This window comes from Coturnix japonica, chromosome 4 (assembly GCF_054131305.1).
Source record: "Coturnix japonica strain WE chromosome 4, WE-NBRP24, whole genome shotgun sequence".
Classification (NCBI taxonomy): domain Eukaryota; kingdom Metazoa; phylum Chordata; class Aves; order Galliformes; family Phasianidae; genus Coturnix; species Coturnix japonica.
Window position 1 is genome coordinate 53,236,314 of NC_140666.1, and position 27,193 is coordinate 53,263,506.

The window sequence follows — 27,193 nt, forward strand, 5'->3', positions numbered from 1 at the left end:
GTGAAGGAAAATTACTGTGCACATGTAGGGTATGATGCAGGAACAGTGGCAGCATCCATAGGAGAAACCATTGCCTCTAACTGTGAGTCTGGGTTGCTGGATATAACTGGATGTTGTCTTGCAATATTTAAGTTGTATAAAGCTATTTTTGGCATCTCCATCAAGCCCTCATTGCTTTATTTTAATGGTATCAGTAATTGCTGCTTTGGGCATGAGAAGTAATCTTTTGTACTTGCTCTGTAGCAGTCCCAGTAGGCTCTTTCTGTCAACTGTTCTGATCATGTTTGATAATATAGATAATCAACACAGGCTTAATGGGCTAATTTTAAATATTTTCTTTCTTTTTCTTAGCCAAAAAGACTTTTCTTGGGCAAAATAAGTCATTCTGGGGACCTTTAGAACTAGTAGAAAAACTTGTTCCTGAAGCTGCAGAGATTACAGCAAGTGTTAAGGATCTCCCAGGCCTGAAGTAAGTACAGTGTTTTACTGCGCAAGTACTTAATACATTACTTTCTGTTGTAAGAATGATCCTGAAGAAGAGAAGGGAGGACAGACCTGGTCTTCAGGAATCCATCTGCCACTTGCTGTTTATACAAATGGTTCATTACTCCTTTTTTTTTTTTTTTTCCTTTTTCCCCCTTAGTTAAGGAACAGCAGAAGGAAAGGAAGAATATATTCTTTCTGTATTAAAAGGTCATATAGATAATGGCACATATGCTGCTAGCACTAAGTGAATGACAGTAGGTCTTGGTAAAGGCTCATTCCATTCCTAACTCACCTTCTGAAGCTAGGCTGAAGAGAAAGGGTTTTGGAAGGAAGGTGATTGCAGGTTAGATGCTTTTGAGTCTGACAGACATTGTTTTTCTTTTAAAGTATATTTAAATAAACATGTTGAGTATGTTTAAAAGAGAAGCTCACAGAGCTGGTGAAGATACTCAGACACATTCAGATTTACTTAGTGCATTGCTGAAAAATTATTAGTGTGATGGCTTTCAGCCTAGCAAATAGAAGAAAGGTTTGGGGATGCTCTTGTATGACTTACAGGACTGAACATCAAATCTTTGCCCAAAAAAGTGGTGAATACGTTTGATAACAGCTTATTTCAGTTTATTGTTTAGCAATGTACTTATGGAAAAGTGCTTTTTCTGGTGGACTACATAGGAGTCAGCCTGGAACAGCTTACAGGGCCATCATGGAGCACTGGGAGAATCATGTCACAGCTCCTGGCACCTTTTCTTGTTGTAAAAAAAAACCGTAGTGTGACAAAATAAAAGACAGATAATAGTTCTCTAAAATGCAGTTTTATATACACACTAAACCAAAAAAAATAAAAATAAAAAATGCCATGTGCTAATTGAGATCAAGACCATAAAAGGGAATGATGAAGATAATTTCCATGTGTGATTGCTATTTATACCATTTAAGACTAGAAAATGAGATGCTTTACGTGCTGTTTGCTGTAAGACAACTGACTAATGGAGATGGAAAAGAAATTTCTTTCTATTTGGAGCTCTGCTCATCACAAGGGATTTATACCTTCCTTTGGAGCATCTGCTACTGGCTCCAAGCCACTGTGTCAGGGTGGATGAGCCAGAACAGTGATGCATCATATCAGTTCTCGCTATTTTAAAGTTCTGTGTCTAAGATGGTCTATGGAAGCAGAGGAGGGGAACGACTGAGGCCGTATCCTGTTGGATCCCATGAATGCGTTAATGATCAAAATACTTGAAGAGCAATGAATCTATGCTTTCAGTTGTCTTTACAGATTCTTAGTAGGCTTAACACACTTGAAGGAGTGATGTTTGGACATCAGCACTGAGCTGAAGTATACACATATTCTGCTGACTTGTAAAAACTGAATTTGAGTTAAAAGGTGATTTATTGAAGCAGCTCATTTCTGTGTAGTAGTATCCTACTAGCTTGGGTAAAGCCAGGAAAGTATTCTTAGTGTGGTAACAAATATATAATTAGTCATGAGAGAAGGAACAGTTGCTTAGGTAATTACTTGTTAAGTGCTCTCGGAAGTTCTGTTCAGAAACCAAACCATTCTAAGATTATATGATAATCCGGTTTGTAACTATTTATACTTAAGTAGGCTGTAACTATTTATACATATCTGGTATATCCCTCTTTTCAACTTCAGCTGTATTTTAAGATACAGAAACTTGACACCAGATAGGGTTATTGATGTTCTTTGTGAGTGTCTGTTACAGTACATGAGTAATTGTGTTGCTTTTGGCCTTTGTAGGACACCTGTGGGTAGAGGAAGAGCTTGGCTTCGCCTTGCCCTTATGCAGAAGAAACTCTCAGAGTACATGAAAGCCTTGATTAACAGAAAGGATCTTCTCAGGTGAGCCTTGAACTCTCTCTCAGGTTGAATAAGGTTCACTTTTGCCCTCGAGATCTTTCGAAGAAATTTTACATCAAAATGGGAAGGATACATGTACTTCTCTTGAGAGGTGGTAATGTTTGTGAAACATGGTTTCATCTCAGGGAGTAAAAATACTTAATATTCTTTCTTTGTTCAGCAGTAGCAGTGTTTCCACCCTTATTGTCTCAAGTATCTATTAGAATAAACAGATGTTTCATCCAAAGAAGCAGATCAATCTATGTGGAGTAGTTATGAGTCCACAGATTTGAGCTACTATGATTGTGTGAAGTAATAGAACTTGATCAATATGTTGCTGTTTCTTTACTTGAATGTAGGTTTTTATTGACTGTGCAAATCCATAACTGATTTTGCAATTTACTGGAAAATGTGGCAGCTTGTGTTTGAGAAGTGTTCAATGGAGTAGCAAAAGTATGCTTATTAATAAAACCTTAATATTAAGCACAGCCTTGAATTTTCAGTAATGAACTGCTATTCAGTGTTCATGCTAATTTGCATCACTGCTTAACAGCTTAGAGTCCATATCTCCTACCTAATGAGTCTTTGTGTCACCTAAAGATATACAGTACTGAGAGATGTTTGGTTAGAGCAGCAGTGTGAATTATGTCAGTTACTGTTGCCTGCATTTTCATTAAGCCTGAACTTTGCATTGCATTTTATGAAATCCTAGGGCATGTGTGCAAGTTGTCATTGCTCTAGTTGACTTCTAAACGATACAATGCTTGTTTTTTCTCATTGTCCATCCTGTAGTGAATTTTATGAGCCTAACGCACTGATGATGGAAGAAGAAGGTGCGATCATTGCTGGCCTCCTCGTAGGTTTGAATGTAATTGATGCAAACTTCTGCATGAAAGGAGAAGACCTGGATTCACAGGTCAGTGGTGTTCAGTTAATGTTATTTTCCGCTCACTTAAATTATAACAATTCAACTTGTTGTTACCTCTGGAGACTCTTTTGCTGGCTTGTTCTCTCTCACAGCATGTTTTTGCTTGAACTGCTTCATATTTTCCTTCATTTTGGCTAGATTAGTAGTATGATGAATCCTTGAAACACAGTATGGATTGATGTTTTAACTGAATGGCCATAAACTTTCACAGCTATGAACAGCGTTCAGTCTTATGAAAAGTGTTTAATGTAAAATGCAATTTTTTCTCCTAGGTTGGAGTTATTGATTTCTCAATGTATTTGAAAGATGGAAACAGCACAAAAGGCAGTGAAGGGTAAGTAAGCACATGCACAACTGTTCTGTTCGTCTCTTGATGACTTGTTTTCAAGCATCTTGAGTTACACTATAAGCCATTAAGTTTTTCACTAAAACACTTCAGGGTTTGCTTGCTTGTTTTTCATAGAGAACAAATTGCTCATCTTTGAAAATGCATAACGTGTAAATAAGACATTGGAAGCAATTGGAGGTAGAAGGGCTGAGGAAAGTCATCTGGCCATTTAAGATGAAAACACTTTAAAAATGACTCTTTGAGTTGAGTTTGCCATTCTTGAAAGCATTTTCAGTAAGCAGCTTAATAACCTTTACTTGTTGTGTATTACAGCATAGGAATGGGTTCTTAGTACCCTAGCATCATCAGAAATAAATTCTGCTGTTAGAGATGACTGTAACTGTAATAAGAATTTGGAGTACTTGTGTCAGCATGCATAAATGTAGCTACGTAACATTTAGAGCAAGAGGGTGAAAAATGAAGCATGGGTATGCTGACACACAGATCATGTGTTGGGATTTTCTGTGACTTTCAAGCACATTTCTTCTTCTCAAGAGGTTCTGCCACTTCAAATTCAGATATATTTTGATTATACCTCAATTTCAGATGTTTTAGTTGAAACTACAGATGAAATAAATGCATTTATAGAGCGTTATTTAGTTAAGATCTCCTGCTGAAAGCGTATGCAAAATACATGTTTGTTGGCAGCTTTCCTTGAATTGAATTTGGTGAAGTAGTCCTTGTTCAATATAAATATGGTTCTAAACCAGTCTTTTTCTTTAAAGTACAGTTGTAATGACTGAAATGTTGTCCAACTTGATCACTTCTTAATGTGTCAGAAGACACCGAATGTAGTAATTGCAGCTTCTGAGAAGTTGGAGGACAGTAAATGATGAGAAGGGCATAGACTGCAACTCAGCTTTGCTGTTTCACATGCAACACACAGACTCATCAGGATTTAGGACATTTGGTGCTATGGTGGATACATGGGCTGTACAGCCACATTTCCTCTTAAACCTTTTACACTGCCTTTTTACATCTATTAAGTCAGATACTGAGGTTTGAAATCAAAGAGAAACTATGCTATTTCTTCCTTTCCTAGCCTTTAATGCTGCATGAGCATTCAGAGTGACAGCTTGCCTCTGTTATGCTGCATAGGATGGGCCAGAAACCCATGCAGGACAATCAGGGTGGGTGATACAGAGGTAAAAGTATACTGAATAACGTGGAGTTGACTCATTTCTATCTCATCATCTTTTTGTATGGTGGAGAAGGCCTTCCAGTCTGCATGGGACCTTCAGAAATGTACCACACATTCAGCATTTGTAGGTATGAAAGGACTGCGCTCAGGCTGAGTTGAGGGTATTTTTTTTTTCCAGAGATGGTCAGATAACTGCTATTTTGGACCAGAAGAACTACGTAGAAGAACTCAATAGGCACTTAAGGTAATACGTGGTTTATTTATTCTTTGTTATATGGGATAGCACAATAGGAAACAGACTTTTAAGAAGAAATTACTGATGTGGGGTTTTTTGGGTGTTTTTTTTTTCCTCTTCAACAGTGCTACAGTAAACAATCTGCAAGCCAAAGTGGATGCCTTAGAAAAGTCCAACACTAAACTGACTGAGGAGGTAAGTGTAATAGGGAAGCACCTGATGCTCTGGCCTTTTAGAATTAGGAATTGAAAGAGATAAAGGGGGGATTTCTGGTGTACATGGTGATGTCTTTTGAAAGATGAAACAGGAATAACTGAACTGCTGAGAATTCAGTTAGCTGCCACTAACTAAATGGGAGATGGAAAAGTGCCAAGTGTTTATGTTCCGAATCAAAAGTTGTTGAATGCACTCTTTCCTTCTGAAGTCTTCTGAATGCTTTCTGTTTGTTGGAAGACGCCTTCAAATGAATTATACAATGGATGTGTTTTGAAATGCCATACAGCTGAAGTAGGTTGAGACAGGCATTTCTAAACTTCTGTTTATTTTCACAGATGCAGAAGTTTAATACCCTGTTAAGATATTATCTTGCATGCATCAGTGATTTTTCCTCTAGTCTGTCAGAATTTGCAAGATATAAAGGGAATAAAATATTAGATAAAAACATTGTTCACTCTGAGCATGGCAAGGCGTTGGTATGTGAGTTGTAGGTATAACCTGTGTCTTAAAATTGGCCTTGCAGTTCATTCAATAATGGCATAAATGCAATAAAATTATTTTTAGGTCATGAGTGATAATAATAATAAGTCCTGTCCTAAAGGTTTGATGGTGCCTCTGTCGGCATGTCACTTTGCTCAGCAGAATGATTTTGATTAGGACATCTCAGTGCTCTGGCAGTACAAACATGAAACAGAGATTCTTTTTTAGCTTGTTCACTCTCACTAGAGAGGTGTGTGTGTCTGGTTCTGTAACACCTTCTCTAAAGGATGTGTTCCACATTATGAGAAACTTTACTGGCAATTAGTGTAGGAGCTCTTGCAGGCAAAGGAAAAAAGTTTTCTTGCAATTTAAAAGGATATTTTTAATTTTTGAAAGGTGTCCTACAATAGGCTGTGTTTCTCAGTGCTGATGCAATAAATGGCTTTTGATTTATTACTGCCCACATTTGAATGCTTTGTCCATTAATCATGATACCCATGTGGCTGATTACGGTGTTGACTGAAGTATTTATTGATTTATGTTTTTTTAGTAGCTTGTTTCTTAAGGAAGTCTGCATGCAGTTCAAATTAAGAATTCAGTCGGCAACTGGAGCTGTTTGCAGGGTGTACTTAATGAACTTTGTCACATGTCATATCCATTTGTATATTTGGCATGAGCTGTACCAAAGACTCGCACTTCTGCCAGGCTAGTTTTTATTGAAATGAGGATTTGCACTGAGTTGTGTTAACCACACATTATGTAGAGTCTAGGACACAGTGACCTAAAGAACTTAGTAACGTTACTAAAAGACACAAACAGAAATAGCTTGGGAAGTCACTGCTGTAGTACCAAAGTGATAGATTTTCACTGTTGGCTTATACTATTTCAGAAGGTCTGTCCCTATGCTAGGGGCTGGATTGTCTTTTTTCACATGAAATATTTTTTTTTCTTACCAAGAATGTTAGCAAACAAATACAAGGTAAGCTGTCTAGAGAAGAAAAAATCTGCTAAGTACATTTTTAATACATTACTGTTCTGTTTTGCTCACAGCTTGCTGTTGCAAACAACAGGATTATTACATTGCAAGAAGAGATGGAACGAGTTAAAGAAGAAAGCTCTTACATCTTGGAGTCCAATCGCAAGGTCAGTACACATAGATGACGCTTGAACCCATTGGGCAGAATTTATATAGGGTTGGTGTTTTGAAGAGCCTTCATTTACTTACCTATCTCACAAAAAACCTGTAATAAGTAACACTGACTCCAGGTGGATCCTCTGCAGAGAGAACAGATGGACACTGACCATAGTAAATCCTGCCTGGTGGTAACTTGTACATGTGTTGAGCTGAAAGCCAGCACAGCATCTTCATGGCTCAACAGGTGGGGATGTCAGAACAGACTGGAGGAAGGGTGATCTAACTGAGATGTGGCAAAAAAGCTCAGAAATGAGTTCTGCTTTTTTAGCCTGAAACATTACCCCTTTTGGAAATAGAGGGATGGGATGATAAAATATGCATTGAATTGCACTCAGCAAGAGATTTCTCATAAGCTGTATGTTGCATTATCTGAATAGAGCCACTGTGTTCTGATAGTTGTGCAATTTGGTTCAAAAGCGGGAAAAGCAGATCAGCCAGTGTGAGAATTGTTAGTGTTGTATCATTACACTGATAAGAGTTTCTTCATTAAATTAGGTCACTAAAGACAGAACTGCAGATGGACAGGCACTGACTGAGGCACGAAAACAGTTAAAGGAGGAGACTCAGCTGCGGCTGGTAAGGACAGTGTGAGGTTACAGATGGCTTTTTCACATAATTACTGCATGCCAGGCAGTTATTTTTCAGTATATTTGACCAGGGGCTTATTGTCATTTCTGTCTGTCTACTTCACTTGGATCTGAGACGGTCTTGCTGGTAGTGGTATTAATTTTGTGGTTCAAAATAGGCATTGTAGTTGCTTTTACAACTCCTTTGCAGGTGAGGCTGTTGACACTATCTGAAATGTTACTCAATTACTCAGAATGCGTATTTAATCACGCTTTAATGTTGAACCGAAATTGTGATTTTTTTTGTCCTTAATTGTTTCTGACATGTCAGATCTGTGGCTGTGATGCTGTAACAGTGCAGCACAGTTAGGGGTGGTGACTTCATTGCCGAAAGCACCAGTTAGGGGTGGTTACATTGTTAATGCGGACAAAAGCTGACTGTACAGTGTGTTTCAGGATGTGGAAAAGGAACTGGAGGCACAGATTGGGATGAGACAGGAGATGGAGTTAGCCATGAAGATGCTGGAGAAAGATGTCAGTGAGAAGCAAGATGCACTGGTGGCACTCAGACAGCAACTGGATGATCTCAGGGCCCTAAAGCACGAACTGTCTTTCAAGCTTCAGGTAAGAAAAATAATAAAATCAAATAGAATGAGTTCCAAATAGAAGTGGGAGCTCTTTAATGCCATGTGCACTGATAGCCTTTTTGCCTGTTTCAAATTTGTAAACCTACAGGGAAAAAAAAAAAAAAAGAAAAAAAAGAAACCTTAAGTGAAAGGAATGTTTCCCCACAAAGGTTACCTTGACAGGTGTCTATTTCAGCTAGGTAACATTATCCTTGACGGTGAACATAGGATTTTCCCTGTTGTGGGGAAGTTTATGCAGTGCAAGTATGCTTTGGGAGGGGTATCTCAGTAGTGAGCATTCTTTGCTATTCTTCATTAGGGAGCATTTTCTCCAGTGCTTGCATGACTGATAGGTATTTATCAGTTCTGTGTTGGTTTGTTCAGTTACAGGACAGAAAACCAATCTTTGTTTTGCCAGTCCTCTGGGGTGATCTTGTTCTACTTCTTTGTTAGTGCAAATGTTCACTTTTAGAGCCTACAGGCTCTTTTGTCCAGGGTTAAGCGAAGTATTTCAGCTGCAGGAATCATGGGATTTGGTTCAGGCTGCTTTCTAGACTATGGATGTTCTCTGTAATCCTAGTGGTACTGTTAAATTTTGGTAAGGAGGGTATGAACTACTGAGGGGCAAAACAGAAAGCTGTATCATTTTAAGCAATTGTCCCTATTGGGGAGCTCAAAGAAAATACTGTTTGTTGTGAAGAAAGACTGATAATAATTCAGAAATGTGCATGTTTCAGTGAGGAAAACATCTTCTGTTTTTTATAATGTAAACAATGAGCCATTACTACCTTATTTGAAATGTTTATGTTGTCGTTACATACATTACTACATAATGACAAAAGCAGACTCTTTAGGACACAGAGTAGCACACAGTGCACAGAAACAAATCATAAAATAGATTATAGAACAGGAAAACGTGGTCTCTGTGCTCCTTCAGCCAGTTGTTCTGTGCAAAACATTGTAGGGTCATTAACAGTTACTGCACTACCACCACTTACTGGAAACAGAACTGATTATAATATTGACATTCTGTGAGGTCCAGATGTAGCCTGCACCTGTAGGGCAGGATGTTTGGCCTTGCCATATTGACCTGGCATTTGCTTTCTGAGCACCTTCTGTCTTGATGGCTTCTGTCTATTTCTTGTCATTTGCCACATGATTTGTTCTTGTTTATTTTGGTTTTACTGATACTTACAATAAACCCATCGCTACTTTTTGTAGAGTTCAGACATGGGAGTGAAACAGAAGAGTGAACTGAACAGCCGTTTGGAAGAAAAAACAAATCAGATGGCTGCTACCATCAAACAGCTTGAACAAAGGTAAAAGATGAAACTTCTGCAATTATGATAATTGTGTTTGTGCTAGTGATAGTGTCCCACTGAATTCCATAGACCAGGTGAGAGCCTTAGCGCACTGCTAAGCCACTACTAAACAGCAACGTGAAGAGAGCAGGATTCAGTCTGAGCAATAATTTTGAGACACGATGTGAAATGTTTTGCATTTTCAGGACAGCTTCCATTAAAAAAGGAATATTCTACTAAGACAGTAATTAACATAGCAGCTTGATTTGTCTGTCAGCTGCGTATTTGTAAGTTATTCAGTCATTATAAGTCAATTACTGTCTCTGATAGTGAGCACGCTGCTAAGCATGTAAAGTAGTGCTTGACTATTAATGGCACTATTGCAGTGGGAGCACGGGGGAGAAAGGTACAACAGAAATCCATCTTGGAGATGCGTGATTATTCCAGATCTTTCTGGTACTGTATTGAAAAGAAGTACCCCAAATTTTGAACCATGTGTTTTAAGAGCAGACAAATAATCAGTTCCCTGTAGTTTCTGAGGAAGATATGCTTGGGGGGGAAAATAATCTCACATGAAAGTCAGTCAAGGAACAGGCTGATTACAGAATCTGCTAAAAAATATCCTGTGGATATAACATCCATTTGGTCTGAGACAAGTCCCATACTAATGGCTCTGCTGCTTTGGTGTTACCATGTCATATAATTTGGATGGCCTCAGCATTGAAGTTGAACTGATTTGAAGAGCAGAGCTCCTTTTCCCCTTTTTTATTGTTGGGCCACAGACTTCCATCTCTGTGAACTGCCTTGGCTGTAGTTGTAGCTCCGAGCCAAACCAAGGGAAGGCTTATGTCTCAGCAGGAGGGGTCTGAAATTAATTTAGTGCATTAAACTACTTGTTAAGTAAATGTTCTCATTTTTAAAGTTTGTGCTTTGAATGATTCTTAATGACATAGGAAAGTTTGTTTGTAGAAAATTTGTATTTTATAATCTGTTATATCTTCTCAGATAATTGATGTGCTCTTTTTCTCTTGCTGTTCTTATTTTTTTCCATTTCCTCTTCATCCTCATTCTAACTTACTTATACAGTGAAAAGGATTTGGTGAAACAGGCAAAAACCTTAAACAGTGCAGCAAACAAATTGATCCAGAAGCATCATTAGACATTTTTGTGTCTGGTCACCTCACGGCTCTGACATCAGAACTCACTTAGGAGGGGAGAACTTTAGAATTGCTAAGATCAACTGTTAAAATGTTAATTGTCATCTAAAGTTGATTTGGATTTTGCTGAATTTTTAAAACTAGTGAGTTTTTCTTCAGAGATTTAGTTGGATATAAAAATCCCTAACTTTGCCATTTAAACTGTGTTTAAAATACCAACGAGTTGGCCAACAAACACCAGAAAAGCATAAGGAATGTGGCTCTGTACATCCTGGTGATGCATGCCATATACAGCAGTACAAGTCTTCAACGTGTATGGATACTAGGTGCGTTGGTCAAGCCAGTATTGCATTGGCCAGCTCTGGAAAGTCAACTAGTTTTCTGTGTTACCCTTTTTGTGAATTAGAGGAGCAAATGCATCCCTGGAAGTTGTTGAAAGTAGTTGTGTGCGTACCCCAAGCCGTTACCCATTCTCTTCTCTTTTGTGGGCTCAGCCCCAAGTCTTAAGATGGATGGGCACGGCTCAGTAGCTCATCATCATGAAGACCAGCCCTCTTGTAACCAAGACTGCTTGCAACGATTTTGCCTTAGTGACTTGGTGGGGGGGAGGGTGACGGGGGGCTTATCCTTATTCCTTTAAAATTCATGTGTCCAGAATTAGTAGTTAGGTGTCTTAGAGTAACATAATAGAGTGGTAAGTTCAGTGAAAACCTCCTTATCTTTGCATTGCCTTCTACCTCTGCCATGAATCCCTCTAGGCATATGTTGCTGTTCTTCCTTACTGAAGGAAGCTGAGGAGAGATGTTTTGATAGGTCTCTCCTCTTCCTAGAATGGGAGTTACATGTTTTACAACAACAACAAAATCTGGTCTTTATACTCTAGTGTTTAAAAGAAACAAACAAAGTGCAGTGGTGGGGAGTGGAAATGGTAATTTGGTACTTGACCGCTCCTTATCTGAGTAGTTAGTGGTTTAAAAGGAAGAGTTGCCTTTTACTATTATACTTTTGCTTCTACATTTCTACTGCTCGATACAAATATGGAATTTGCTGATGAAAGGTGAAAGAACAACCGAACCTTGGAAACATCTCTGAATTGGAAAAGTAGTTGTCATTGTAACACCCCCAGTGCAAAACGTTAAGCAACTGTAGTGTGACCAATTATAAATTAATGTCCTCTTCCCTGTGGCCACAGAAGCTCAAGGTGCTGGGCTCTTACAGGCTTTACATTAGAGATGCTCAATGCTCCCAGAGTTTTTTGTTTTTTTACTCTTTGGGGTTTTTCTGAGTAAAATCAAGAGTTTTTTTTTGCTCAGATGAGACGCTTACAGAAATCATTTGGCGCCAGTTCCCCATTTATCCTGTTGGATTGTGATTTTTGGGGGCAGCAGAAGGCAGATGTGACTGAAATACAACTGGGAAAAAATATCTACTAATTCTCACTAGATACATTTACAAATCTATGAGGCTCAGCCTAGCCCTCCTACGCACAAGCGTGTTCCACTGCTTAGCTTGTTTAATGGACTCCTGCACATGAGCAGACTTGGAGACTGGATTTAAATCTTCTAGTGATGCCCAAGTCTCATGCTTGAGAGTATAGAGTTAACCTTCTGCAATCTTTCACTAGAAATGCATTTTAACTATTTGGGGGGGGTGGGTGGAAAAAAGGCGAAAGCATTCATCAAGGTATCCGAACAGCTAGTTAGAACAGTTAACACCTCTGCCACTCTCCTCACATTTCTACTGCAGAAATTGGGGTTTGGGCTCATTTTGTTTGCTGTCACAACAATGCTAAAATAAGACAGAATTAAGCATCTGACAGTTTGACGTCAGGCCCAAAGCAGAGAAGCTTTGGTGTCTTAATGCCCAGGCACTTGAGTCAGCATGACAGTCAGGGGAAGAGACCAGGAAGATGCACTAATTCTAAATATAGTAGCTAACCTATGTTGCAAGTTCCAGCTACATGTGTAAAGCTGAGATGTAACGTACATTAAAATCAAATTTGACTTAAAATTTTGTGTACTTGAGGTTTGCTTTGAATCTGGATAAAAGTGATGTTTTCTGTTTTTCATCTAATGGCTGTAAACTGTAGTAATAGAATAAAAAAAAAAAAAGAAAAAAAATTGAAAATCAGAGCTTCTGCCTGGTTCACCTACATGTTACTTTACTTTAAAATATTTTCCTCCTTCCCATTGTTTTTACCATCCCCTATTTTTTCTTATCTTTTTTTTTTTTTTGGCTTTACCTTTTCACTGGGTTTTTTTATTTGTTGGTTAAAGTCGGTCTTCCTCCCCACCATGGCTTTTGTTTTTTATCACAAGTTCATGTGGCTCAAATCCAGATTGCGGCAGGCGGAGAAAGACCGTCAGTTGGCACAGCAGGACAACCGTCTCTTCAAGCAGGAGTTTGGGGACAAAATCAACAGCCTCCAGATAGAAGTGGAAGAGCTCTCCAAGCAGCGGTGAAGAGATCTTTTTCTCATTAATTTTCTGGGCTGTTTTTCCTGCGTCTAGAAGAAAGCGGGCGGGTTGATCCCAAAAGGAGGAAAGGGCTGGAAAGAAATGAGTGGCATTTTAGGTGCCGGATGGTGTTAACGCTAGGGAGGTTAGGATGCTTTGTGAGGTAGCAAGTCTTTTGAAGTTGAAACTTGAGAAAACATGAAAGAACTGAAAGGTCAGTAAAAGCCACAAGCAAAGGTACAAATTGTATTGGAAAAATAAAATGTCAAGGTGCTCCTTTCAAACATAAAATTTGCCATGGATATTTGGGTATCTGCCCATAACCATTTATTTGGGAAATGACAATGCTAGAGATGCAGAAGGATGGAGATCACCACAAGCTTCAAAACCTGTTTGGGAAGCTTGGTTGATTCTTCATGTGCCTGGAGGTGCCGTTGCAAGTTAACTTGCTCTAGGGATCTCAAGTTGTCTGGATATGTGCTTTGGAGCGCTATAAGGCCTCTGACTGCCATACAAGCCTAGCATTACTGTAATTATTCTCACTGTAATAACGTAACCTTGAACCTGAAGCAGATGTTTTGTTGGCTGCTCATCATCAAGGATGTAGCTCAATGAAGTGTTTGCCTAAAGCCAACGTGTAGGAGTTAAGGAAGAAGGGAAGCAATGCCAGCTAAAAAGGTAGGAGTGAAATGCAGGGATCCTAGCAAGAATTGTCAATCTCCCCCTGCAGTCATCACTTTAGGAGTGTTAGGAAAATGGTGGAATCCTCTCATCTTAAAGTGGCAGAGCACTTCTTTATCTCCAGACATCAGATACCCTCAGTTCTGCAGCAAGGTTGCTGAAGTGAACAGTGTGGATGAGTTATTGGATGCTTTCTTCTATTTTTTTGTTCTCACGTCCTGGCACGGCTGCTTCTGTCTTCTATTTCCAAAAGCTACAGAGGCCACCCGCAGAGCCAGCAAATGGCTTTTATTAGAAATCTGTTCCACATCCCTGGTGTGCGTGGGTGAGCTTAGCGATAGCGCTGTTTGTGGGTGGGGAATGCATTTTATCTACACGTGCATCTAGCATTAAGTCAGTTTTACTGAATTAGTGTGGCTGTCTGGGGAGGATGTTTTCAAAGCAGTGTGTTTTTTGCATCAGTTCAGTTTTTTTCTGATAACTGTCTTCCTTATTCTAAATTGAAGTGGCAGCATGAAAATAGTGGTGCCTCCTTTACTGGGGCTGTTACTTTAAGTGAGAGTCTAACGCACTGAGTTGACAGACGGTGGTGAGTAGTGCTGCTTGAGTTGTGTCCTTCTAAGATGAAATGAGGCTTTGTGTGTTTTAGGTTGTTTTTAATCAGATTATATGCGACTTATCCCCTGGTTGGTTTGTTTTTGAATGCCCATGTGGAGAAGGCCTCGTTTCTGGATCTAAGTTTCCACCAGCTCTGCTCACTTCAGTTAGGCCATGTAGTTAATGAGGCTGCAGTCAAATGAGTTATTTAAAAGTCTGTTGGAGCAGTATTGAGAGTAATGAGGTTAATAATGGAGAGATGCATTTGTACTTAATGAAAATGAGGATTCTGAATCTTTTATGGTGCGAGCCTTGCCAGTACATTTACCAGTTCCAAGCCTTTGATTTTGGAGCAGGGGCTGTTCCCTACAGTAGCTGTGGCATTTCTGTTCACTTCACTGGTAGGGACTTCAGAAAATGTAGTTGTTTAGCTCTAGAATGTGGCTTCAATTGCCTTGGGGTTAAGAGAAGGTTAAATAGTTTTAATAATGTAGTGGCTCTTGATGTTGAGCGTTATTAACTTTATTCACTTGATATTACAGGAGCCACCTTGAACTCGAACTGAAGCGGGAAAGAGAGAAATGGTCACACAGTCACCAGAGCAGCCCAGGAAACAAAAAAGGCATGAAGAATTGGTTAAAACCAGTAAGATGTCTTTTTTTTTTCTTCTTTTTTTCTTGGTTTATAGTTTGCTTCTGGTTTCACTTTGTTTTGTCTCTCTTCCTGAGCTTTACTAGATATTAAACACGTGTTGTTAATGTGTCAGAACAAGATGAGTTTTGGAACATTTTTTGCACATGCCAAGCAGTCACTTGGTTGAGCTTCAGGGAAAATAAATAAATAAAAGCTGGTAAGCATTGCACTGAACTGCAGAACAGATTTCCTCATTCAGGCTGGGTACCTGACCAGATCTTGACTGTGGTAGTAACTTCCTCCAGTAGTTTAATAAAGCTGAGCATAACGCAGCAGGAGAGGTGATTAAGCATTACATGTAATGGAAAGCAAGGTTGCTCTCTTGCTATTTTTGCATCACAGAAAGGGAAATTCTCCTGGAAAAGCAATGCAATTTGGAAAACACAATCATCACAAGTCACTTGCGGTGCTTTTAATGCATTAGCACATTCAGTGTGTTTTTCTTTGTTTAAAAAAGAAAGAAAACGAAGTGGTAATCTCAAGAGTGAAACCGATAGTCCCCAAGTGAAACTCCCTTTTTAGAAGTCATTTGCCCCTGAAAGTGAAAATCTGCCTTCCAGCTTTTTCTGTGAACCGAAAGAGGCTCTTTTGCTGGGAACTGGCAGTTGTTTAGGAGAGAAATGCTCATAAATTTGAGAACTGTGAAATAGTAGGGGTGGTTTCCGTAATTCACATGTAGGTTGCAGCACTTGAGAGTTGCCATTACTGGACTCCCCTGGGCTGCTTTAACTGTTCCCTTCTGTGTTCGTTTCTTTTTTCCCTTTTCCCCACCCAGTGCTCAGTGAAGTTACTTACACATCATGATAAGGAGCTGCTTTTCTCTGCTACCAGAGCTGTGTATGCATGGGTAACTGCCAGCGCTTGCTGTGTAGGCTGCAGACTGTTTTTGATGCAGTGGTGTTTCCAAGTGCTCTTATGTACCTGCCTGACTCAGTCTGTGACCCAGTTCTTTGCTAGAGAGTGGAGGGGAAGACTTTTCTTTCCTGGCTGAGAGGGTTTGTTGCCCTGATCAGTCTATGCAAAGTAATAATTTTTAAAAAGTGACTGAAGTTTCTTCTCTTCTGGTAAAAGATTAAGAGTCCAGCTGTAAAACTTGAAACCAACTTTTCTTCATAGCAAAAATAAAAGCATAGAGAGCTGATCTTGGGCAGATTGGTGTTTTCATGCTTCTCTGTGCCCATGCCAAGGGGTGGGCAGTGAGATCAGTGTTCTCCAAGTGCAAAAGTATAGTCTCCCTTTGCAGTGTCAGCATTGTGGCAAAGGTGAACTCTTTGATAACATGCTAATGTGGTTTGACTGACTGATAAATCCTTTTTGGCAGGATGGGAAGCTCAAAATCCAAGATGAAAACACCAAACTGAGGCAGCCCCCGAAAGAGGAAAACAGTGTCATGCCACACAAGTATGGAAGAAAGTACATCTCATTTTTGTCTTCATTTTTATGATTCTTGCTCCCTCTTCTCTGATTTCTTTGTTTCTGGATGGGAACTTCAGGATAGCATGATTTCCCTGGCTAAGAAAGCATTTCAGCCTCCTGCCCCATTGTTAAAATCACTCTACATTTTCAGATTGTTGTGATAGGATTTGTTTAGCGTTTGGAAGTTAAGCTGAAGATTTGTTTTTTGAATGTGGAGATAGGTTTAAAGACAAATAAAGAAGAGCTCTCTAATGAGGCTGTTGCTTAGAGACAGCAGCAGCCTTTTTGTGCTGCTCTCAATGTCAGTGGCAACATGCAGCACTCTGACAGTGTGCTGAATGCCAATAAAAAGGTGATCAGAAAGGTATTGTCTTTAAAAATAGCATTCAGGTCTTTTTATTTGGCTATTAAAAACCTTCCAGCTTTTTGCACCCGTTTCACAGTGTGTAAGATATGAACACTGATCTGCCCATTTGCCTGGAAGACTTCATAACAACAGAACACAGCCATTGCCTGTTCCCAGATCTAGGGCATCAATCATAACTTTAAAGCTACTTCTTAACTGTGTGTGCTGTCTAAACTGTTTTTTCCACCTTCATGCTTCCCCTTTTTCTGCTCTTCTGAAGTCATTTTACAAGCATTTCTATTTAGCTGGGAGTGTGCTGCTTGACTCAGCTGGCAATATTCATTCTGCAGCACCAGTCACCGCTGCCACTTTGCTTTCCTGTTTGATGAAGCTTATAGGTGCTTCAGCTCTCTTGTGTGGCAGCGTGGTTTTGAAGAAATAAAACCATAAATCAGTGCAGGTAGGATTTTAATAAAAGGATGAAGAGCCTTCTGATAGTCCCCATGTTTTTCTCCTCAGTAGCAGTGTGACTGATGCACTGACTCAAACTAATGATGTTTTTCTCTTGTAGGTCACAGAGTAGCACCCAGGAGGAACAGGTTGGTGATGCCTTTTCTTGCATTCAAATACTAGAGTGTGCTGAGGGAGCTCCTGGGTCACTGCAGTGTCTTCCCTGCTGCAAATGCCCTGAAGTTTGTCCTTCAGGTTTTGCCTTCATTAAGATTTATGTCCATAGAGTGTGTAGCAGCAACGTGGATGGATCTCTAGCGGAAAAGTGCTGCTTACCTCAGTAGAAGGGCTTTTAGTTGTCAGCACTGCATTCATGTGAGTCTGTTACATTCCCTCAACAAAAGTATGTTATTTTTAAAGTAAGTTTAAATCTTTTTTGTAATTCTTTTGCCCCATGCCTTTTCTGTGTTAGCATCTTGAAAAAGAATAAGGAAGGCATCATTTAGTATTGTGTGAAAATGGCAATGTGTAACATCCTTGGTCTGGGTTAGGCAGGTTCCTGTAGAGGCTACAGGGAAGGGCTATTTGTGTTTGGTTGGTTGCTTCTGTGTATGTCAAGTTGACCCAAGTGAGTTCTTTTTCCCCTGGGAGCCTGGCAAAGCCCAGCTAGAGCCACCAACGCTCAACAGGATGCTGCAATGCACGTTTAGTCCCATCTACCAGGAATTTCTACCTCTATCACCAATTATTCCTGATGAAAAGAGATATGTTGTGTCCCCCCCCTTGCTGCTGGGCCAGCAGTCTCTGTGTAGGCCTGCAAACAAAGTTACATGGTCCTTGGCTTGTAGAGCCATACCATGCTTCGTGGACCACCCTTGGAACTCTGCTTTGCCAGCTGGGCTGAGTGCTGTTGCTGAGGAGCAGAGGGTGACTTTTTAGGACTCCTGCTTCTTAGTTGATTTTGGTTACCTCTAAGTGACTTACTGAGACAGAAAAAGGTAATATCACTATTACAGATACCCTTTAGATTTTAGCTAGTGCAGCTGTCCTGCAAATAAATGTGTTAGTCCTGTGTGGCTTCCTGGTGTGTTGTGTAAAAGAGAGGGCTTAAAAACAAAACAATGTGAAATATTCATCCCTGTTATAAAACAAGGATCAGCCACAGAGCTTTGCTACCAGAGCCACGGAAAGCAGGCAAGTAAATCAGAATGCCTTGGCTTTTATTGTGGGTTTAGGAACAGCCATCAGGACCTGGAAATGCTCAGATCTGCCAGCTCTGCCAGGAAGAAAGCAGCCGAGGCAAGAAAAAGGTAACTCCAAGGACTTAACGTTGTCATCTCAGTTGTGTGGTGAATGTGCATTTCCTCTTATTTACATTTGTAATGAGATGGTCAAGGTGTTTTCCCAGGTGGTCTCTGAGATTGATTAGAAGCAAGGATTGTTAAGACTTGCTGCTTCACTTTCCTTCATTAATGCTGAGGAGCGGTTTGTAAAGGCACTCCCTAGACACTCACTTTGTCAAGGCACTCTTAAAAACTGCTATCAGTGTGGTGGACATCCTCATCTCACTGTTGTTTCATGCTTCAGAGATGAGCAAACAGGTGTCATTTGGTTGTATTTTCCCCAGTTTACCCAACCTACCAAGGCTTGAACCAGAGGGCTTTGCTGGGAAGCTGGGGACAGACTGGTCCTTCCAGGCAGTGCAAGCAAGGCCAGCTTCTGGCCTCTGTTCTTGGTTAGAGATGGACCAGTACCATGTTTCCAAATAGCCCTTGGAAATATCTAGGGGGAAGCAATGGAGCACAGCAAGGTCTGCTGGCCAGGGAGCTTTCAGAATAGTAACTGGTCTGTCTGGTATGTTTATATGGCTATAAAATAAATGTGCATCACTTGCGACAACATGCTCTAGATGCAGCTGGACTGAAGCAATTAAAACTTGAATGCTTCATTTTTGGTAACTCTTACCTACTTCACTGCAAGTCTTCACCTAATCCTTGACATAATGAGCTCCATGGCAACCTAGTCCTGAGCACAAGGACAAGTTTCTGGTCTTCAGAGAGGGCATCTTCCTCTAGTCTAGGAGAGGATTTGAGTGAACTGAAGGTTATTGAGAGAAGACTCGGGTTTCTTTTCATTGCTTGTGTCTTTAGCATCCTATAATTTTTCTTCCCTCTTCCTCCAGAATATCTGCAAGAACTGCGGTGGTATCTTCTGTGAAGCCTGTTCAGCAAATGAGCTGCCCCTCCCGTCCAGTATTAACCCAGAGCGTGTCTGCAATCCCTGTCACAAGCAACTCATCCAGCAGTATTCCACCAGTCCCTTGTAGGAGGCAGGCTGCAGTGTGGTGAGACCATAACAGTTGTTGTAGCAGGTGATCCTCTCTGGTGTTGTTCAAGGGGAATTTGAAGACTCTTACCTGTGTTCTTTGAAGGGGGAAAGCAGCTTTATGGTGTTTTAGTCAGAAGACTGTAAACAGAACAGCCCGAGCCTTCCCTGTACAAAAATCTGCCAGATCTCTGACCTGGGCTTGTGCTGAGGACTGCTTGAGGAATGTCACACCAAGTGGCCGTAAGGTGTGATCAGGCACAGCCTCGGGATGCTGCGACAAGAGCCCCCACCCAGGAAAGAGCCATGTGTCTGCGTGTACAAGTCAGGAGCGTGTCACGTGAGGGCATGCTGCTGCTAAGCATTGACTCACTAAAAGCAAAATGGGAGCGTTTTCTAATCCTCATGTCTGGCTGCACTTGAAATACCATTTCCCCTTCCCCTGCTGTCTTTGACAATCTGACATAACTGTGCTCCTTCAGTGCCAAGAGTCCAGGTAACAATACCACCACCACCACCACAAGTTCTCTGACACTGCTTCTTTGACCCAGTCCTCCAGCAGTAGGCTTGCTATGCAAATCACCATCAAACAAAGCTGTGAAATGATCCTGTATTTTTAGGGACTTTGGAGGGGGCTAAGATTTTCTTTTTTGGTGTGTGTGACATTGGAGAACTGACCTGCACTGATATGGCACAGAAACGTTTAAAGGCATCTCTGACCCTTCCTACTGGAGACTCCCACTGTGACTTTGTGACCACAAAATGGTGGTCAATCCAAAGAGCTGCAATAGAACCTCCTATCTTGATGGTCTGGGGAAATAGGAGTCCCCAAGGTTTAGTTACAAATCACCATTACACAGAGGGTTTAAGGCCACATCTTCACACCTCTCTCCTTTATGAACATAAAAAAGTGATTGTAATACAGCTGTACTTCACTGGTTTTGCATTGGATCAAAATGAAAGTGAGATGAACTCAACAGTGCTTTTTACCTTTAGGATATCCTGATGCAAAACAGGTTTAAAAAGTTTTCGTAGTTAGTGCTACATCAGTCTTTGTTGCTGTGACTTCAAGGACACGTTACTCCAAAAAGCAGCAGTGACTTCCTCATAAAGCATGCACGCATCACGTCAGTTTATTTCGTCTACCTGGTACTAAAAGCCTAGTTCAGTCTTTAGGGCCACAGAATGCTTTGTAAACTATAGTAAGTGGATGTATTTATATGTGACAAAGGCTTTATCCAGATTTTATTAGGGGAGAGTAGTTTAATTCCTCAGAGGAATTCATTAGACTGGCTGGAACTGCACTAAAAAGCGTATCAGAGTTGAGGTTTTTCACACAGTTGGTGCTAGTTTGTCCCAGAAATTGTTCTCCTTCCCAGTTCTTTGTAGGCTTCAGTGTATTCAGCTGTCCAGGCACTCCACCTCAGTGCCCTTCAGAGACACAGCACTAAACAAAGGGGAAGAGCAAGCTTCAGTTCTCCTTTTTCTGCCCCTTGTGGTAGTTACCTTGCTGCTGTCCTTTAAAGTAGGCGAGAAATTGTGAGTAGTGGTGAAATTTGAGAAGCCTGGTATTCAAGTGTGAGCAAACACTGATCTCACAGGGGGAGATGCCATAGCTAAGGCACAAAATACCGTATTAGTTAGTTCTGTGTACACACTGGTACACACTTGATTGTAAATTCCTGCATCCAAATTCAGAGTGACTTGTTCTGCGGGAGAAAGTCTGACCCAGGCAATTTCAGTGCTGGAGGATTAAACTGGAATCCAGGCACTTACTGTGAAGTAACTTTAATGCTGGTACATCTGAGCAATTTCTCAGCTCTGAAGTGACAGCTTATCTGTGACCTCCACATAGCTTTACACTGTTCAGCAGGAGTGGCTGTTGCGATTCTTGCTTGAAGTGAAGGCTGAGATTATCTTTATGTAGAAAGCAGGATGGTTCTTGAGTAGATCCTTTATAGTTACAGTATGCAAACCCTTTTATAGAGGCAGCTGAAAATCTTTCAAAATAGGGCTCTGGTTGCTGTAATTAAAACTGGCATTTGGAAAGGCAAGAGAAGATGATGTCAGCTGCCTGTGTTCACACACAACTCCTTCCTGGTTTCTTTGACTCAGTGAAGGGCTCTGCTTTTCAATACTGGTTGTTGTCCTTCATGGTGCTGCAGAAGTTCAAGGCACATTTGCTCATGTACTGGTGGTAATGCTGGATTTTTGGGTTTACACCTGGACATTTGGACTGGGGGGTATTCATTTTGTTCCACATGCAGTAATAAAAACTTTCTCTTCTGGATCCTGGGTCCTGAGTGGTTTTTCCCTTCAGCTTTGGCTATAAAAGTATTTCAAAACCAGTAGCAGATGCCAACAAAGAAATTAAAGATATGTAGCAGGAGGGACAAGGAATAAGCTTTGCCTACTGCCTTCTGTGTATTGGGATCTTAGGCCACTTGTTTGTTGCTAACTGTCCACACTGGTGTTTTGTTAACACTTTGTTACCTCTGTAGCGATAACAGTTTAGTGTAGTTTAAGACTAGAACTGCTTTGTCCTACAGCATTTGCCATTCCTCCATTACAGCTTTTTCTACCCCTGTGACAAACAATCTTTCTATGACATATTAACACACTTTATTACATGCTGTTACAGAAATCCAAATGATATTTTATACAGCTTATCCTCGTAATTGAGCAGCAATTCTCAACTCTCATACTCCATCTTTGCTTGTACCCCAGGACTGCATTCACTTTGACCTATGAGGAAAGAAAGAGGGAAAAAGACAGAAACCATTACTACTTCATTGCAGATTATTATTATCTTTTTCTGAAAGAAGAGGAGCCAGAAACAGTTCTGAGTGCCTCTCCTCTACTTCTGTGCCAGAGACTGCAGCCACATCAGAAATTCTAACAGGTGAAAACTACACAGCTCCAAGGGGAAGAGGAAAATGCAAGTGGAAGAAGCACTCTGGCACAGTCCAGCAGGCCTCAGCTGCACCAGGGTGAGTTTTGGGGAGGTGGTGTGGTGGCTGGGAACTGCAGCAACTTCTCTGCCAGCTCTGGCTGTCACCTCAGAAACGTGCTGCTACCCCTCTACCACACAAAGTTGTTTCTGCATAATCTGAACATGCAGGTCTGCGTGCCTAGGCTTGATGCCTGACTTCAGATTAGCTGTGACAATCAGCTTCAGCCACTTGCTCTAAATAATAGCCCAGATGCTATTTGAAATTCAAAATATCAAGTGTACTAAAAATGAGAAAGGAACAATGTAAAAGAAGGGTGCACTCACCACATCTGAGATCTTGCCACTGTCACTAGTGGGGTCCTGCAGCCTTTGGCTGTTCCTTCAGGGATAGTTCAACAGCACCAAACTCTAAGGGAGCAATATGGGAAAGGTATTTTGCACACAGGGCAATTTGGAAGCCTGGTTTTCAAACATTCCTGTTGCACAGAGTACTACCAGTAGCTAGACAAGGAGAGCCAAAGTACCCAGGGATCCACGTCTTGGAGTTGTGGAACACCCTTCCTCTTTACTTACGCAGCTGTGCCTTCTCCTTAGCCATTGCAGCCACTGCATCGTCGTAGCTCTCAAACTGCACATCAGCTTCGCCTGTGGCAACTCCATCGGAGTTGTATTCTATGAGTATCCTTGTGGGCCTCAGAGGAGCAAAAAACTGAAAAGAAGGAAAAACAGAGATCCAAAAGGTGTGTGAGGTGAGAATAATCAAAAGGAACACACCCCTCATGGTTTTGTTCACAACCTACATTAACCACGGGGACTGAGCACTCGAGAAGCACAAGACTCCATCCCCCTCAGGGTGAAGTTGACGAACAGCCAACAACTAAAGCTGATGCATACTTTTACTGCTACTTACATCTACTATGTCTCGGGCGCTAACTTGGGTGGGAAAACCCCTCACGTGGACTGTGCGTAGTGATAAGATTCTCCCAGACTGTGAAGAAGGCCCGGAGCTTTCTGCTGCTTCGCTAGCCACTTCTGTGGGAGGGAGGAGAAACATCATTAACACCTGCAATTATCACTTCTTTTACACAAAAGCTGTAGATGGCAGGGTTGTGCTCCCAGTAGCAGACAGCAATGGTGAAATGAAGGTGCCTCAAAGAACACACACATACACACACACCACAGGGCTAGAATCCTAGACTCACCCTTCTCTCTTTCGGCACTGGAGCCTCTGCTGTAATCCAACTCCCTTTCTTCCGCAGTGGATCCAAGCTCTCTTCTCAGTCTTATCATCTCCTTGCGAAGAGACAAATGCCTCTGCATTTCACGCTTTGTACTTATGTATACTTCTATATATCTAGGATTACAAGGAAACAATTACATGGCGCTCCCTGTACTTCCACAAAGAACTCAAAGATTTGAAAAAGCACGATTACTGTGCACAATGTTTTCCCGTCTCAGCTCTGCTCACATACTTGCTGTGAGCCACAGATGGTGTGTAGTTACAATTTGGGGTTAACAGGCAAGCAGTAGTTTTGAAGAACTTAGATTGCAAAGTAGCGTCTATGAAAGTGTTTTTCAATGTGTAATGAGAGGCGCTCCCCTCATGTATAAACCCATATACTGCGGGCCAGTTTGTTCTGACAAGATCTTTAGTTTATGGTGTTACATTGGATTCTTTTAGAAGTAACATCCCTTTCTTACATGCCCAAGCTATGTTTTGCTGCAGAAATACAGCACTACTTAAAATCATTCTCTCTTTCCTGCAGTAGCGTGCATCCCTTTGAATAGCCTTATAAAGGAGACTCTTTTCCCCCAGTGTACTTCTTCAAACTGCTCTATCCCAATCTCTCCAACCCTCAGTTTAAAATATATGTATATATGTATATATGTATATATAACTCAATTCCAAGCAGACTAATGAAGCCAGCAGATACACAAGATGCACAGGGCCATACTAAATACTATAAAACCTAAGATTTTACTGCTATGAAATTTGTAGAATGGAATGTAATAAGGCGTGCACAAAAGTTGCAGGAGTAATACACCAAGATGTAATGCAACGTTATGGGAATCTGGCAAAATCTCATGCTGCAGAAAGAAACAGCTGGAAAAATACATCCTATTCCTAAGTTTAGTGAAAGTATAAAACTGCACTTACATCTCTAACCCCCTACGCCTGAGCTCCTTACTCAGACCCTGCAACATTTCAGACCTGGCAACAGTACCAAGCTGGGCCTCGCTCAGGTTTAACTATTCAGTGTTTAGTCAGAGGTTGCCACAGAACAGAAGAAATAATGCCATGGAGAAGAGCAGAGTGTGGCTGTCCATATCTCCTCTCCTCCTAACAGGAGCAGACACAGTAAGGAAAATAATCTCACGCACAACCTGACTGAGCTCACAGCTCAGCATCCATGCAGCTGGGCTCAGCACAATGCACTCTTCTGGATAAAGGAAAATTTGGCAGCAGTTTTGGAAACTTTGGATATAGTTTTTTGGCTAGTTACTTAGGTATACAAAGCTGGGGAGGTGAGTCAGCTACAGCCTTGTTCCATCACAACAAACAACAAAATAATAATGGCAAAATCTGAATTAATTAATCCCTACTGGAAGATAGGAAAGTACGTGAGGTCACTGAATCACTGGGTACACCTGCAGAGCAGTGGTTTAACAAGGGCAGGGGGACAAACACAAAGAAAAACTAAATCTGAGTATGAGATAGCATGCAAAGCAGCTGATATTAAGCTAACAGGCAAGCTGTAAGTCACACTGCACGCTTTAGAGGGTAGAACTTTGTATAAACCACAGCAAAGCACCTACCTGTTCTCCATGTACTCCTTATGCCTTAGTAGGGCTTTAGCTACCATTTCCGGAGCTTCAAACTGCACATAGGCTTCTCCTGTTTTTCTTTCTCCCCGATAAACAAACGTTATGTCAGTTATCCTCAAACCTATGAGCAGGATGGGGAGAAAAAGGCATTTACATTGTTAGGAACTTGTGCTCTGGCTTAGAAAGACAACTCTTCCTTAACTCCTCTTGTTTGGGCAAATGAATCCAGCAGCTCCCAATGCTTAAATAACTTTTCAGGTTGGCCAAAATATACAAATTGAGTGCTGCAAGTATTGATGTTAACACAGACTTACGGGAAATCAAAGGCAGCCAATGATCTTCCAGCCAAAAGCTGGTTGAGAAAGCTTTAGTTGCTTCTAACAGCAGGGGGATTGCACTTTGTGACGCTATTTAAGGTGTTCACGGCTGCACGTGCTCTTTCAGCTCTCACTTAGGGGGAAGGACTGCTGAGCTAAACATGAACTCAGAGCACAAACCACCTCATCAACAGAGAGCAGAAACTAGTTTGATTTACCTGCAAAAAAATCTGCGATGTCATCCTCTGTGGAGTCAAACGGAAGGCCTCTGAGCAGCACGACTCCATCGCTCATGACTTGCGACTCATAGCGCAGGCTCTGCAGTAACCCATCTACATCTTTATCATGTATTTCGTGAACTGCAAGGCACAAAACACGTTTTTCTTCATGGTACAGAGAAAGTAGCACTCTGCATCAGCCTTCTTTAAGGTGTCACTTCTCCCCCCTCCATACACACCAAACACCATTGTGTTTTCTTCCCATTTAACTTCTGCTGCTCAAACCCACCTTTCACATAACGCGTGCCCATGTATCTCAAGTTCTTTTCCAGTGCTTTCTGTACATCCGCTTTTGACTCGAGCTCAATCAAGGCATCTCCCCTGCGCCTCCCATCCCTGTTTAGGAGGAAGTGTATGCCATTCTCACCATTCCGAATCTTACAGCCTGGAGGTCGGGGAACACAGGATAGAGAAACATGTGCAGCTGTGTCAAGCACGGGGGAGCTTTTGATCCCACACTAAACCTGAATAAAGCATCCCCGTCCTGATGGGTAGGCTGGGAAACTCAAGTTTCTACCTTGAGCTCTAACACATAGGGCTTCTCACAAAGAAAGGGGTCTGGTGTCTCTTAGAGATGTGGCTTAGCGGGCAATATTGGTGGTGGGCAGATGGTTAGATTGGGTGATCTTAAAGGTCATTTCCAGCCTTCACGATTACTATGATCCACAGCTTCCATTGCTGTGTAAGTGGACGATGCATGCCCTCATATTATTTTCTTTCCGTTAACTACCTGTTAGCCCATCATTACATTCTGTAACAGCACAGTGAGCCGTTACGGAGGCCAAGCAGCTCCCTTACTATCAAAGAAGGCCATCATCTCCTTCTTGGTGCAGGCGAAGGGGAAGCCATGCGCCCTGATGAGGAACACGGAATCCTCATTCTCGTCCTTGGGAGGCTCCGGGTCCTGCTCCGCGAGCTGCCCTTCCTGTGTCGGCGAGTCGACAACCTGCCAACCGAGAGCCATCAGCGGGGGAGCGGGGAGTCCCGCGGCCGCCCCCCGCAGCCTCCAACTGAGCGCCCCTCGGCCCGCCGCCATCTTAGGCCCCTACCTGGCTGTAGCGGCGCGCGGAGCCGCAGAACGGGGCCGCGGCCTGCGGCGCTCCCGACCCGACGGAGGCGGCGGCGCTGAGGAGGCGGCGGCGGGCGGGCGGCGGGCGCAGGCAGGGCGGCACAGGCCACGGCCGGCGGCCCAGCAGCAACGCGAACACGCCGCGACGACACACGGCGGCTGCCATGATCGCAGGGCGGAGAGGGGACCGCCGCTCCGCCTCCTCT

General features: G+C 41.7%; 2 protein-coding genes across 23 annotated transcripts in view; one reads left to right on the forward strand and one right to left on the reverse strand.

Moving 5' to 3' along the window:
- The window catches only part of RUFY3 (RUN and FYVE domain containing 3), a 47,821-nt gene extending 25,987 nt beyond the window's left edge, over positions 1-21,834 (forward strand). For 5 of the 22 annotated variants that reach the window (XM_015861483.3, XM_015861485.3, XM_085546834.1 and 2 more), the window contains 16 exons: positions 352-469; positions 2,249-2,350; positions 3,140-3,263; positions 3,548-3,609; positions 4,983-5,048; positions 5,165-5,234; positions 6,786-6,878; positions 7,426-7,506; positions 7,953-8,120; positions 9,344-9,441; positions 12,919-13,038; positions 14,857-14,959; positions 16,329-16,420; positions 17,341-17,368; positions 18,455-18,529; positions 19,402-21,834. In XM_015861483.3, the coding sequence (XP_015716969.2) occupies positions 352-469; positions 2,249-2,350; positions 3,140-3,263; positions 3,548-3,609; positions 4,983-5,048; positions 5,165-5,234; positions 6,786-6,878; positions 7,426-7,506; positions 7,953-8,120; positions 9,344-9,441; positions 12,919-13,038; positions 14,857-14,959; positions 16,329-16,420; positions 17,341-17,368; positions 18,455-18,529; positions 19,402-19,545 (1,544 nt within the window). In that variant the 3' untranslated portion in view covers positions 19,546-21,834. Of the gene's footprint in view, positions 1-351; positions 470-2,248; positions 2,351-3,139; positions 3,264-3,547; positions 3,610-4,982; positions 5,049-5,164; positions 5,235-6,785; positions 6,879-7,425; positions 7,507-7,952; positions 8,121-9,343; positions 9,442-10,509; positions 12,708-12,898; positions 13,039-14,856; positions 14,960-16,328; positions 16,421-17,340; positions 17,369-18,454; positions 18,530-19,401 lie in introns of those variants that run through there. The other 17 variants (XM_085546840.1, XM_032444569.2, XM_085546838.1 and 14 more) reach the window with 5 other exon arrangements.
- Positions 21,835-22,143: 309 nt separating this feature from the next.
- On the reverse strand, positions 22,144-27,190 carry GRSF1 (G-rich RNA sequence binding factor 1). The gene is made up of 10 exons (XM_015861499.2): positions 26,968-27,190; positions 26,717-26,864; positions 26,148-26,303; positions 25,859-25,999; positions 25,315-25,444; positions 23,700-23,851; positions 23,408-23,529; positions 23,071-23,206; positions 22,822-22,905; positions 22,144-22,289 (listed from the first exon to the last, which is right to left on the reverse strand). Exons 1-9 carry the CDS (start codon positions 27,151-27,153, stop codon positions 22,847-22,849), a joined length of 1,230 nt encoding a protein of 409 aa, XP_015716985.2. The 5' UTR covers positions 27,154-27,190; the 3' UTR covers positions 22,144-22,289; positions 22,822-22,846.
- Positions 27,191-27,193: the final 3 nt, after the last annotated feature.